The 14877-nt window shown below is 46.4% G+C and overlaps 1 protein-coding gene across 3 annotated transcripts in view; it reads right to left on the bottom strand.

The window, feature by feature from the left end:
• The window catches only part of RANBP9 (RAN binding protein 9), a 173388-nt gene that overhangs the window by 102617 nt on the left and 55894 nt on the right, over positions 1-14877 (bottom strand). Inside the window, exon 1 of one of the 3 annotated variants that reach the window (XM_035294871.3) lies at positions 636-1554. The exons of the other annotated variants lie outside the window; for them this stretch is intronic. Within the exon in view, the coding sequence (XP_035150762.1) occupies positions 636-1209 (574 nt within the window). The 5' untranslated portion in view covers positions 1210-1554. Of the gene's footprint in view, positions 1-635; positions 1555-14877 lie in introns of those variants that run through there. 3 annotated transcript variants of the gene reach the window in all.

Here is a 14877-nt window from a genome sequence, read left to right as displayed (position 1 = left end):
TCCAATCGGGAGGGGTACGTTTCTGGTCTCCTAAGAAAACGGGTGCTCCTGGGGTTCTCTTTTCTTACCCTCCGGATGCTTCTACTAAGATATACTGAGGGCAAACTTGGGCTCCTTGTCCTTTTGTCCCCCTAGACAATCTCTGGCCTAATTTTGATCACTCCTCCCCCTGTGCATCCCTGCTCTCTCCTAATTAGAAATCATACCTCAGGATCGTGCCTCTCCCCATGTAAGAGGAGAACGCCTGACCCACCACCTGGAGAACAATGTAACCCAACTCCGAGTCCGTGGATTCCTCTACCCAAGCCCCAAGATTTATCTCCCAGGGAAATCGGAAAGCGAGTTCTGTCCTGTCATACCGGATTCCCTCAAGGTGTCCTGCTCCTGGCCTAGGATTACCAGCTCCTTTCCACCCGGAGCATTCTACTCACCTTCTTCTTCCAAGAATCTCTCCCCTCACCCTCGGACCCTTCATCGCGACCCCGCGCCCACCCGGGGTGGCACAACCGGCGGCGATGGCCTCGCAGGGCAGAGCCCGCGAGGGCGGGGGTCGGGGGCGGGTCGAGAGCCGCGCGGCGGCGGCCAGCCACGTCGGGTCAGTGCCCCACTCCCACCGCAGGACACACGCCCAGTACCTTTGTAGTGCACCCGCAGGTTGTTCTGAGAGAGGCCGATGTAGCTGAACTTGTCCTTCGGGCTCCAGGAGCGAGGCAGCGGCGTCTCCTGCTCGTCCACAGCCGGGTAGAGGCGCTTCAGCCGCCGCTGCAGCTCCTTCTCCTGCTCGTTCAGGGCCGAGTCCCCGTGCGGGAAGGGGGCCGCTGAGCTGCTGCCCGCCACCAGGGCTGAGGCCGGAGTGCCTCCGGCCGGGCCGGGGCCGGCTGCGAGGCCCGGGGGCCCGCTGGCGGGGGCGGCTGCCGAAGCAGGGGGCGGCGGGGGCGGCGGGGGCGGCGGCGGGGCCGCGGTGGCCGGGGGCGGCGGCGGCGGAGGGTGGAGGAGCAGGGCGGCCGCCGCGGCCCCCAAGCCGTCGTTGCCCGCGCCGCCGCCAGGCGAGCCGGCCGGAGAGGAGCCGGCGCTGACGGCCGGGGGCGCGGGCAGGACGACTCCGGAGACTGGGGCCAAGGCCGCCGGCGGTGGCGGCGGCAGCTGTTGCTGTTGTTGCTGCTGCTGCTGCTGCGGCGGCGGCGGCGGCGGCGGCGGCTGCCCGGACATCCCGGCCGCGACTCAGCCTGCGGCCACCTCCACCTCTTCTCTCCTTCCTCCTCTGCTTCCCGGGGGCGCTGTCGCTGCGGCCGCCGGCACCAGGCGCCCAGTCCGCCCGCCCCGGAAGCAGGCGGCGGGTCGCGCGCCCAGGGAGAGCTCGGCGGTTGAGGGGCTCGGAGACGCGGGAGTGGGCGACGGGCCCCGGAGGCCCCGAGAGAACGTTGGCCGGAACGTAGGCGCGCGGCCGGGGGACGAGGCGCCGAGGGCGGGGGCGACGCGGGAGCGCGGGAGGGGAAGGCGCGCAGGCGGCCGCCGCGGCCGCTGCTCTCGCGGCTGTTTCCCGGCGGGCGGGCCGGGCCGGCGCGAGACGCTGCGCGCGGGCGGCGCTAGGCGAGGGGGCGGGACGGAGCCGCGAGAGTGGCGCGAGCGGCGCGAGGGGCGGGCCACGGGGGTCCCGGTTGCGCGAGGCGCCCTCCTGGGCCCACCAGTCGCTAGCCGGCAGGGTCGCGGGGCTCCTGGCGACGCAGGTCCCTTCGGAGGTGTACGCCTCCCCCCTCTCGGCGGCCGCCGTCGCCCTTCTCGCCAGCGAATCCCCTCCCACTTGACTTCTTTTTGTTGTTGTCGCCCCACCTCCCTACCATAGGGCTCCTCTGAGCTGAGGCGCCGCTTCTCGCCCAGGCGAGAGTAATCGAGCCCCGCTGGGGCCGCCGCGGGCCGGGGTCCCGGGGCGCTCTGGGACCCGTTGGCCTGGGGCGAGCGGAGCGGCTCAGGCTCCCCGCGCTGTGCTGCGAGCTCTCGCCCCAGTCGCGTTCCTGTTTGCCGCCTCCCTCCAAAGAGGAACATGTTGCCTTTGGTACTTCACAGTGTTTGATTTCGTGATATTGACCATATGGACAGTGGAAACCACTTCTGAAGGCATTCTCCCACTTTAAATAGTGACTGTTTCATTTATTAATTTTACGAGGACTCACAGTGAACTTAACAGTGGTAGAAGGTGTCATTAATAAAGACCGGCATATCTTCAATGAGCAGAAGCAGGCACTGTGTGAATACAAAATTACAGTGTGTGTTTAGGGGCTTCTAGAGACGTCAGAACATTTTATAGACTCGTTAGTTTTCATAACAGGATTCTTAGGTAACAAAATTATGCCCATTTTTAAAATAAGGAAATATTTACTGAGGTCAGCAGAGTCAAAAATAGGACTTCCTACTTTGCAATTCCCAATAGAGTGCTTCGTTGACGAATTTGGCACAACTTGCCAAGTGTTGCTCTCTGACCCATCATAACGTTACTACTTTGTTTTCACCACTTCCCTTTGTTTAGCTTATCCCTTCCCTAGCTGGCAAAATCGGACTTTGCATGTGTAAATTAGATGATGTAAATTCTGATATTTTGTTTGCTTCCAGAGATGCGATGGTAATCATTTGGCCAAATAAATGTTTTGCCGAAGAGAAAATGATTTATTTCGTTTTGAAGAAGGGAGGCAAAAGGTGATTTAATTTAAGGCCAAGATTATCTGGCCAGAACAATCAACAGAGACATTTAGCCGAATTTCTCCCTCAATTACCCAGACAACGAGATATTCTGTTAGCTGAAGTGCAGTGGTGCAGTCTCGGCCCACTACAACCTCTGCTTCCCAGGTTCAAGCAATTCTCCTGCCTCAGCCGCCCAAGTAGCTGGGACTACAGGTGTGTGCTCACACCCAGCTAATTTTTGTACTTTTAGTGGAGATGGGGTTTCAACATGTTGGCCAGGCTGGTATTGAACTCCTGACCTCAGCCACCTCGGCCTCCCAAAGTGCTGGGATTACACGCGTGAGCCACCACATCCAGACTCTGTTGTACTTTAATAGAAATACCAGTTAACTTTAACCTATTGTTTGATGACTTTTTTTAAGCCACTGCACTTTAAATCACATGATGTCACTGTATTTACAGTGTTCTAACACTTTCATTTTTATTACAGTGACAATTAGTTCGATGTAAGCCAAACTGTATTTAAATGTACGATAGCCATGGTAGAATAAATGGGCTCCAGGCCTCATTAAACTTTCTTGAAACACTTATCAAGGTTTTACTTATGAAGATGTACTGTTTTTCTGTCAGCACACTTAGGGACTATCTAGAACTTTCCATATCTTAGGAACAGCTAAAGGAATTGAATTGTCTTAACATTTTGTTGGAAGCATTTTATAAGGGGGAACTGGTGGTTCTCCATCAAGAAATTCATGATTTCAGTTGTGGGGGAGGATGCTGTGACATGGGTACTTTCTCATACAGAAGGAGGTACAGAACATTGATAATGTCCTTTTGGAAAACTACATACTTGGTTATATTTCTAAGGAAACATAAAGGAGTCATGCCTTCTGACTTATCTATCAAAAAAAAAAAGCCAACACAATCTAAATATGAAAACACTTTAGGCCTAAAAATGTTCAACAAGAAGTATTAATGGTAGATTAAATATGGAAGCAAGTTGCCAGGTACGGTGGCTCATCCCAGCAGTTTGGGAGGCCAAAGTAGGCAAATCACCTGAGGTCAGGAGTTCGAGACCAGCCTGACCAACATGGATAAATCCCATCTCTACTAAAAATACAAAAATTAGCCGGGCATGGTGACAGGTGCCTGTAATCCCAGCTACTTGGAAGGCTGAGGCAGGAGAATCTCTTGAACTTGTGAGGCAGAGGTTACAGTGACCAGATCAGGTTACTACACTTCAGCCTGGGTGACAGAGCCGTCTCAAAAAAAAAAAAAAACCATGAAAGCAAATCAAATGCCCAACATGAAGGGACTGGAAGAAATTATTACATACCCCATTCCGTGGAGTTATGCTGCAGGAGCACGTATAACACATTAGTGCCAATTTGTTTTTTTTTAAGGTATCCCTTCCGGGCAGTGGAAGTGTCAAAGAGGCCAACCAATTAGAAGAAGACACTCCTTCCTCTTGACGTAGTCAGTGGGTCTCGGTCCCGGTTTGAGACCCACTCTCTCCAGGCTTCTTACACAAGCACAGCCTGAAACAGATATTTTATGGCCTCTTAAAAGTATGTTATTGAAGACTTGGAAAAATGATTATGATGTGCTACATGAAAAGAAGCCATACGATAATTATAGCACTGCCAAAATCATTACCAAAAAGACATGAAGGAAAAATTGTAAAATGTTTCTATAATGGACAATTATAATGCATTATTAAAAGTAGTGTATTTTTATTATAATGCATAATAAAAGTAAATTTTATTATGAAAATAATAGAACTGTACATAGAGATGTAAATGGTAAAAATCCATTAGCCGTGAACATATCCACACCCTTCTTGAACCTATGTTTTCAGTCTTTACCATGTATTACTCTTACTCAGTATCTGTATCTGCTGGGTTTCTCAGTGTCGAACAATAGGAACCAATTTTGGCTCTCTCAAGCAAAAAAGGAACTTACTGGAAAGATGTTAGATGGTTCTCAGAATTGACCAGAAGGCTGGACAACAAGGCCTGAAAACAGACAAAGACCAAAGGAAGCAGGCTGCATAAATAGTCTGCCTGGACCCCAGCACCAGTCCTAGAAATCACTGCCAGCTGCCACTTTCACCACCTGGACTCGCATCTCTCTGACCACTAGCCTTAACACCACTCACTCAAGTTTCAAAGTCACCAAGCCTAGATTGCATGCCCATGTCAGAGTCCACCAGCAAGCAGGGATTCCCAGCTTATCCAATGGCTGCATTACAGAGATGCTAAGTTATCAATAACTTCAGCTCAGTGTGGGCCTTGGGTGGCTACAGCCTCCAGAAGCGGTCCCTTCCAACAGTGAGCAGTCTTGTGCATTCACAGAGTACCATACACATCTTATTTTCTGTGCATGGCATAAATGAAAATGTTTAGAACACATTGCCCTAGCGGAAAAGAGCCACTGGTGCCCACAGTAGAGGATCTTCCATGCTAGGAAAGAATTTAAGATGCTGGCCAGCCTGTTTCAGTCAACGTCCATGACAATATCCTTCTGGATACTGGAAAATGTTATCGCAATGTGTGCCAAGATCTATAGTATGGTTTTAGGATCTGGATTAGTTATCTGTTGCTGCAGAATAAATAATCCCCACTGAGTGGCTTAAAATAACATGCATTATTACACATTTTCTGTGGGTCAGGAGTCTGGCACAACTTTACTGGGTCCTCTGCTTTAGGGTCTCTCATGGGCATTCAGGGTGTCAGTTGGGGCTGCAGGCATCTCCAGGCTTGACTGGGGAAAAATCCACTTTTGCACTCACTAATGCAGTTCTTTCAGGGCTACTGGACCAAGGGATTCAGTTTCTTTTTGGCTATTGGCCAGAAGTGGCTCATGATGTCTTGCCACATGGGCCCCTTCAACATGGCAGCTGGTTTCATGAAAGCATGCAAGCCAACAAGGCAATCAAAACAAAAGTTACAGTCTTTTGTAACCTAACCACGGAAGTGACATCCATCACTTTTGCTATGTGTTTGTTAGAAGTGAGTCATTAGGACCATCCCATATTCAAGGGGAGGGGATTACACAAGGCCATGAACACCAGAAGGTGAGGATCACTGAAGGCCATCTTTGGAAACTGACTCATACAGGGTCCTTAGAGCTTCCAGTGACCCTAGAGAACTGCACTTGCCACATTCACATCGAATATGGATTCTAGACCAGGGATTGGCAAATTTTTCTGTAACGGGTTAAATAGTAAATATTATAGGCTCTGCGGCACATAGTCACCTGTCACGACTACTCAATTTTGCCATTGTAGCTGAAAGTAACTATAGATGATACGTAAACAAATGGGCATGGCTGTGATCCAGTAAAATTTTATTTACAAAAATAGGCAGCTGCCTGGATTTGGCGTACAGGCTTCAGTTTGTGATCCCTGTTCTAGACTGTTGTGTCAGCGTTCCTTCTAAACCATTCTTAACGTGAAAAAGCAAGGCCAAGTCACTAGCATTGAAATCCCAGGAGTCAACAAGTTCACTTTATTACCTACGATGTGTGCTGCACTCCAGTGTCCTCGGTGTTCTGATGCCACACATGAATGGAGTCACGATAGTTCTGCAGCTAGTGTGGCAAATTGTGAAATAGATGGCAATGGCTGCACAATGTTAGGGCCCAAATTTGGGAAAGTTCTCCGCATTTATTAAGCATATGTTATATATGGAACCCTGTGTCCTGTCTTCTCCGTTGGGCAGGGAGTAAGGAAAAGAGGAAAGAGGGATTACAAAGAGAAACAGAGTAGTATGGAATCTACTCTTTCAGTGAATAGAGTCTAGTTGGAGGAGCATATGGTTTGGCTGTGTCACCACCCAAATCTCACCTTGAATTATAGTTCCCATGATCCCCATGTGTCATGGGAGGGACCCAGTGGGAGGTCACTGAATCATGGGGGCAGTTACCCTCATGCTGTTCTCATGATAGTGAGTGAGCTCTCACCAGATCTGATGGTTTTATACAGGTCTTTCCCTGCCCTTTGCTATGCACTTTTCCTTGCTGCCACCGTGTGAAGAAGGACGTGTTTGTTTCTTCTTCCACCATGATGGTAAGTTTCCTGAGGCCTCCTCAGCCATGCTGAACTGTGAGTCAAATAAACCTCTTTCCTTTATAAATCACTCCGTCTCAGATATGTCTTTATTAGCAGCATGAGAACAGACTAATACAGAGTGGCAAAATTAATACAGTTGTCCCCTCAGTATCTGTAGGGCTTTGGTTCCAAGAACTATAGATAATTAAATCCACAGATGCTCACGTCTCTTACATAACACGACATAGAATTTGCATGTAACTTACCCAGATCCTCGTATATACTGAAATCACCTCTAAATTACTTATAATATTGAATACAGTGTGATCCTTTGTAGTTGTGATACTGTATTGTTTAGGGAAACATGGCAAGGACAGAAAGTCTGTTCTGGACAGATAGAACTATCATCGGCCTAATACATCTTTGGTCTTCGGTTGAATCCAAGGATGCAAACCCTCAGACACGGGAGGGCCGACTGCACACGGGAAGTAGAGAGCAGTGCTTTTCAGACTTGAATCTTGGGATTTGCCAAATAGGACCTGAGAGTCTGCATTTCTAACAAGCTTCCGGCACTCCTGATCCATGGATTAGCCCCTGAATAGCAAGGACTGGGAGAACCGGTCTTGCTCTGTCCCCCAGGCTGGAGCGGCAAGATCATAGCTCACTGCAGTCTCCAATGCCAAGGCTCAAGGGATCCTCCCACGTCCATCACTCAAGTAGCTAGGACTACAGGCACATGCTACAGTGCTCAGCCAATTTTTTTTTAATTTGTAGAGACAGGGTCTCACAATGTTGCCCAGGCTGGTCTCGAACTCTTGGGCTCAAGGGAGCCTCCTGCCTTGGCCTCCCAAAGTGCTGGGATTATAGGCACGAGCCCCCACACCCAGCCTCAGTTGATGCTCTTTAGAAACAAGTGTTCCAGAGTCCATGGGCAGATAGGCGAAGATCTAGGTGAGGGAGGACTCTGCATCAGAATTTGCATGCTGTCTCAGAACATGAGGGCGGTGCTGGCTGTTTTACCACAAACCAGGAGACTGCATCCCTGGGGTTCGGGGTGCAGGGTGAAAGGGTCCGCAGGACCACATGGAATAACATAAATACACTATTACATATTCATGTGTGAATAAAAGTGGTTACAATTCAGTGTTCATCAAGTAAAATTATGTGAAAAAACAAAAGTTAAATTTAGAGGAAACTGTTTTATCATCTGTTCTAGAAGAATTTGTACAAAAATTACAATTTGGGCTGAAATAACCTATGTTAATGATTAGCTGACAAGTTAATAGGCTCTGAATCTCCTGATTTTCCTCCTAATTTTTCCTTCTGCTTGTTCTAGTCTACTGTAGCCCTTCATTTGCAGATTGTGCAGAACTCACATCTTTCCATCCGTACTGATCTCTATGTCTCCTCATTCTTGTTTCCTTGAGACAGGGTCTCACTTTGTCACCCAGGCTGGAGTGCAGTGCCACAATCATGGCTCACTGCAGCCTTGACCTCCCAGGCTCAAGTGATCCTCCACGTCAGCCTTCCAAGTAGCTGGGACTACCAGCATGTGTCACCACACCCGGCTGACTTTTAAAAAATTTTTTGGGGGCCGGGCGCGGTGGCTCACGCCTGTAATCCCAGCACTTTGGGAGGCCGAGGCGGGTGGATCACGAGGTCAAGAGATCGAGACCATCCTGGTCAACAAGGTGAAACCCCATCTCTACTAAAAATACAAAAAAAAATTAGCTGGGCATGGTGGTGCCTGCCTGTAGTCCAAGCTACTCAGGAGGCTGAAGCAGGAGAATTGCTTGAACCCAGAAGGCGGAGGTTGCGGTGAGCCGAGATCGAGCCATTGCACTCCAGCCTGGGTAACAACAGCGAAACTCCATCTCAAAAAAATATATATATATTTTTTTTCTTGTAGAGACGGGGTCTCCCCATGTTGCCCAGGCTGCTCTCAACCTCGTAGCCTCAAGTGATCCTCCCACCACAACCTTCCAAAGTGCTGAGATTACAGGCATGAGCCATCCACTTGACCCTCTTTCTTGTTTCTTGATGGCTTGTTTCTTGATTAAAAGTGCATTCAGAATGTAGTAACGACAGGGCATGGTGGGTCACAATGTAGTCCTGGTACTTTGAGAGCCTAAGGTGGGAGGATCGCTTGAGGCCAGGAGTCTGAGACCAGCCTAAGCAACATAGGGAGACCCCATCTCTACTATAAATAATAAATAAATACATAAAAAGTAAAAATAGAGTAACAATAGGGAGCAGATAGCAGGAATTCATTTCCTCCCTTGGTGTTATAGTGATCAAGTTCTTCATGGAATCATGGGATGGGAAGGCTACCCCAGAATGTCTCTGAAACCCAGGGAATGCCACCTGCAGACCCAGGAGATGCCTATGGGTGCAGTGGCTGGAATATCGTGCAGGCGGCCAAAAGCATAGTTTGGAGGGAAGAAACAGGAAAAAAGGAAGATGAAAGATAAAAATAGAAAGCACAGAAAAAGTAAAAGAGAAGAAAATGATTGTTCTTTAAGAAAATTATAAATAGTTCCCCGAGGTGCCAGATTTCACTGAGGGGAATAACTTGCCATCTCACTGTAGGTTAGCCTCTTGGTTCCCCAAGATGTGGGCTGCATTCCATTAATCATCTACGGAGTGCCTATTATGTGCCTATTGTGTGTACACGGTGCTAGGAAGCATGGGGGAAAACATTTTTTAAAGGACATTAACATCTTTACCCTCAAGGAGTTTATAGTTTTGTAGGAAATTTGCTTGCACAACCAGTTTTTCAAGGTAGAATATGAAAAGTGCTGTAGGAGAGACAAAAAGTGCCATAGGTTTTTTTCTTTTTTTGAGACAGAGTCTCGCTCTTGTCACCCAGGCTGGAGTACAATGGCACGATCTCAGTTCACTGTGACCTCTGCCTCCTGGGTTCAAGCGATTCTCCTACCTCAGCCTCTCGAGTAGCTGGGACTACAGGCACCCACCACACACCCAGCTAATTTTTGTATTTTTTCATAGAGATGGGGTTTCACCATGTTGGACAGGCTGGTCTTGAACTCTGACCATGGGTAATCTGCTTGCCCTCCTTGGCCTCCCAGAGTGCTGGGATTACAGGCATGAGCCACCATGCCCAGCCAAGTTTTTTTTTTCTAATATCCTAGGAAAAGTAATTGTCCAGCCTAACTCATTCTTACAAGTACAATGAATTAATTCCTCAATCTAAGTTTCTTTAGATGCTAAGTCTAGGTTATATTGTAGAGATAATTGATACAAATATTTTCTTATCATCATGGTCCTCAAAGAAAGTACAAGGCCTAATCTGCCATCTAAGTAAACATAAAAAGAAAGTTGTTTATAAAGAACAGGGATCTGGAAAGAAAAAAAATTATTTAAAAAGAAAAAAAGAAGAAAGTTGTTTAGCAAAGTAATTTATTTCCTAAGTCACTGTTTCTTTCATCATGGCCATATCACCTTATGTTTGGTAATTAATTTTTAAGAAACATTTTTGTTTGTTTTCCTTAAGTGCCTTCAAAGATATGTCAGGAAAAATATGCTCAGCAATACGTGAGATTTTCAAAAACTGCAATATTTCAAAGATGTCAAAACATCTGTATCTTTAAAAGCAGCATAAAGAATCAAACGGCTTTTTTAGTATTTTTCTGTCTCAAAAAAAGAAAAAAAAAGAGTTAAGACTGTGGATGTTCAATGTGAGTCTAAATGTACAAGTACTGCTCTGATCAGGTTCTTCAAATATATACACCCCTCTTTATCTTTCTGTGGTTGTGCACACACATGCATATAAACACTGCAGTAGATCCGAAAATGGCACCCGAAACAGCTATCTGCCTCAAATCACTAGACCCTGTGGCTGTGACTTTATTTGGAAAAAGGGTCCTTGCAAATGTCATTAAGTTAAGGATCTTGAACAAGATCATCCTGGATTATCCTTGCAGGCCCTAAATCCAATGACAAGTGTCCTTATAAGAGAGAGGCAGAGGGAGATTTGAGACAGAAAAGACACACAGAGAAGGGAAGACCATGTGAAAATGGAGACGAGAGAGATGCTGCCACAAGTCAAGGAATGCCACCAGCCACCAGAACCTGGAAGAGGTAAAGAATGGCCCCTCCCCTGTGGGGTGGAGGGAGTGTAGCCCTGTGACACCTTGATTGCAGACTTCTGGCCTCCAGTGCGGTGAGAGAATAAACTTCCGTCGTTTTAAGTCACCAAATTTGTGGCCATTTGTTCCAGCAGCCCTAGGAAGCTAATCCACACATACACACACTTGAAACTTTTTAGGTTTTGGGAAAAACACTGTCCAAAGTTGTTAAGAAAATTAGGCATACTGTACATTGTAGAAGCCAGAGTGATAGAACAACCACAGTTCTCTCATCAAAAATTAAAGCACTTTTTATTTGAAAGTACTTTTTTGTAAGATACAGAGCTTGGTGGTTATATAAATTATATACGTCAATAAGGCAATCAAGGTTCATTGCTTGTCGTCATAATTTTATAGCGCTCTCTCTCTCTCTGGGTTCTGGCCACATTTCAGTAAAGGAAGAGGTTATATAAGCACTCTGGTTTGATGGAAAAGTAATTTTCTGATTGAGGTATGAACTGAAATGGCTCTTCCACTGGGCAGAGGCATTAATGCCATAAAACTGCCTTGAAGGGGCTATTAGAGGGTCACCATGACTGCTAGAGCTCAGGGCTGTTACTTTCTAACCATTATGTGCCTAATGTCACGTGTATTATGCTTTAATACCCATTTGAAAATTTGACCCCAGAAGGGCAATTTTGTAGGATAGGTTAGGTGTCCCAGATCAGGTTTCCTAGAAACGGAGGCTGAGATGGGGTTTCTGGTACATGTGATCTTTTGAGAGAATGCTCTCAAGTGAAATAAGTAGGGGAATGAGGAAGTAGACTAGTGCAGAGGAGGGAGCCAGGGGAAGATGTAGGCTCAGCGAGGTCTGGCTCCAGCCTAACCCCATAGGAAGCTCTGGACTGTGTGTGCACCATACAACCATCCCACCTTAACGCAAGAGTCCAGGGCTTTTAAAGCCTGTATTAACCTATTAACCACTCATTAGCTGCAGACCATGCTCCTCCCTGGGGTGGTATAACATCCCGGGCACCTCTGGGCAAGGAGGCTCCTTCAGGCCAAGCTGATCTCCAGAGGACGGTGTGTCTGTGAGCCACTGGCAACATTCCCAGCGGCCTGAGATGGGAGCACCAGCAGGTGACAAGAAGTGCTCAGGGCACCAAGAACAACCAAAGATATATATATATTTTTTGACATGAAGTCTTGCTCTGTCTCCCAGGCTGGAGTGCAGTGGTGCCATCTCAGCTCACTATAACCTGTGCCTCCCAAATTCAAGTGATTTTAATGCCTCAGCCACCTAAGTAGCTGAAATTACTGGCTCCTGCCACCACACCAGGCTAATTTTTGTATTTTTAGTAGAGATAGGGTTTCACCATGTTGGCCAGGCTGTTCTTGAACTCCTGAACCTCAGGTGGTCCACCTGTCTTGGCCTCCCAAAGTGCTGGGATTACAGGTGTGAGCCACTGCACCCAGCCTTCAAGTCACATTTCTAATCACACACTTGATCATTTCAACGACTACATCTGCCTTAAGAGAACTCTAAATGTTGGCATCAGCAGTGTTAGAATGTCACAAGTCTTGCAAATGTGTCCATCAAATACGCTCCAATTTTAATAGGTTTAATCTGGAAAGAGGGTCTTTCATAAAGAAACTATTTTTAGAATCCATGTGTAAGTGGAACCCGAGCCCGTAAGTTTGGCTGTTGCCATCATGCTTCATCATGACCTTCATCATGTTTCTTTTCATGGTCCATATGTTTTTTTCTACTTTCTGTTGACCATGTGAAAGTCTGTCTGTGTCAGCATGGTTTACCTTAGTTTATAAGGTCCCCATAGGTATAGGTCATAACTATTTATTGTTCTCTACATAGCGTGTTGTACAATTATGAATTTAATAGCTGCTTCTTGTTGATGTAGAGATGTAACTCTGCTTTTTGATTATGGCAATGATATTCTATTTAATAACTGCCCAGGCTTAAAATGTATGACTAAGGCATTATCCTGAACAGGACCTGCAAATTCAAATACCTCCATGAGCCAGGCAGATAATGTAAAAGAGTGAACCAGGTCAGGTATAAAACAATAATAGAGTGGAGAGCATAAAGGAATTTCAAATCAAAATGTTCCAAACACTTCACAGGCCAAATGAAACACTTCTGTGAGTCAGATCTGGCCAATGGTTCACCAGTTACGGGCCTAAAGGCTAGGTCGGAACTCAAAACCAGAAACTCAGGCCAATTACAGGTGTCCTGGATCTGCCTTATATTTGCCAAAAGCTATCATGACTTGTCCCTGCCTACTGTGGGTGATCTGAAGTATCAGACTTTTCAATCATGCTGCCCTGCCTGTAGAACCAGACCTGGAGAGTTTGAGATACTTCCTGGCTTGCCAGGGAAATCTGAGTCATAGGTGCCCCATTTACTTAACACAACCACAAAAAAACACCTTTAAAGAGCCCATTTCCTAGCATAGTGCTCTATATCTAGGAGGTACTCCTTAAATACTTCTTGACGACACAAGCAAGCTAGTTTCATAATGCTAAATTTCAAGGCTTTATAATTCATCCAGTGGTCTTCATTCTAAAAACAAAGTGTTCACAATTTATGATGCAGAGATTACATATGCTATACAAAGTGTTGACAAGGATGTGGAGAAATCAGAACCCTGGTACGCTCAGACACTGCAGGTGTGAAAACAGTATTGGGGTTCCTCCAAGCTTAAACTTAGATTTGCCACATGACCCAGCAATTCTACTCCGAGGTATACACCCAAGAGAAGGGAAAACATATGTTCATATAAAAACCTGTGCACAAATGTTCATAGCAGCATTATTCATAATAGTAAAAAAGTAGAAATCATCCAAATATCCATCAATGGATGAATGGATAAATAAAATGTTGGCCAGGCACAGTGGCTCACACCTGTAATCTCAGCACTTTAGGAGGCCAGATTGCTTGAATCCAAGAGTTTCGGACAAGCCTGGGCAATATGGAGAAATCCTGTCTCTAGAAAAAATAGAGAAGTTAGCCAGGTGTGGTGGCGCACACCTGTAGTCCTAGCTACTAGGGAGGCTGAGGTGGGAGGATCTCTGGAGCCCAGAGGGTCAAAGTTACAGTGGGCTGTGATCATGCCACTGCTCTCCAGCCTGGGTGATAGAGCAAGATCCTGTCTCAAAAATTTCTTTTAATTAAATTAAAAATTTTAAAATAAGATGTTATCTATTCATATGGTGGAATATTATTCAACAATATAAAGGAATGGAGTTTTGGTTCGGATAAATGTTACAACATGGATGAACCTTGGTAATATCATGCTAAGTGAAGGGGGCCAATCACAAAAGACCACACATTTTATGTTTCATTTTATATGAAATGTTCAGGATAGGCAAATTCATAGACCCAGAAAGTAGATTTGTGGTTACCAGGAGATGGGGGGAGGAGAGAGGGAGGAGTGACTCCTAGTGAGTACAAAATTTCTTTTGGGGGTGGTGAAATGTTCTAAAAGGTATGATGGTGATGGTTGCAAAACTTTGTGATATACAAGAAACTACTGAATTGTATATATTAAATGGATACATTATGTGAGTTGTGAATTATATCTCAATAAAGTTCCTATTTTTAAAAAGATTACATGAGCTATGAAGGTTTTTGTCATTAGCACCAAATACTGTGTACATAAATTTACTACCATATTCTTTGGGAGGCCGAGGCGGGTGGATCACCTGAGGTCAGGAGTTTGAGGACAGCCTGGCCAACATGGCGAAACCCCAACTCTACTAAAAATACAAAAATTAGCCTGGTGTGGTGGTGCACACCTGTAATGCCAGCTACTTGGGAGGCTGAAGAAGGAGAATCGCTTGAACCTGGGAGGTGGAGTTTGCAGTGAGCCGAGATCATGCCACTAAACTACCTGCCTGCGTGATGGGAGCGAGACTCTGTCTCAAAAAAACAATTTTTTCTAACTACCATATAACTTTCTTTTTTCTTTTTTTTTTTTTGAGACAGAGTCTTGCACTGTCACCCAGGTTGGAGTACAGTGATGCGATCTCAGCTCACTGCAA

The sequence above is a fragment of the Callithrix jacchus genome, chromosome 4 (assembly GCF_049354715.1).
Source record: "Callithrix jacchus isolate 240 chromosome 4, calJac240_pri, whole genome shotgun sequence".
Lineage (NCBI taxonomy): Eukaryota > Metazoa > Chordata > Mammalia > Primates > Cebidae > Callithrix > Callithrix jacchus.
This window is presented reverse-complemented; position numbering and strand designations above follow the sequence as displayed.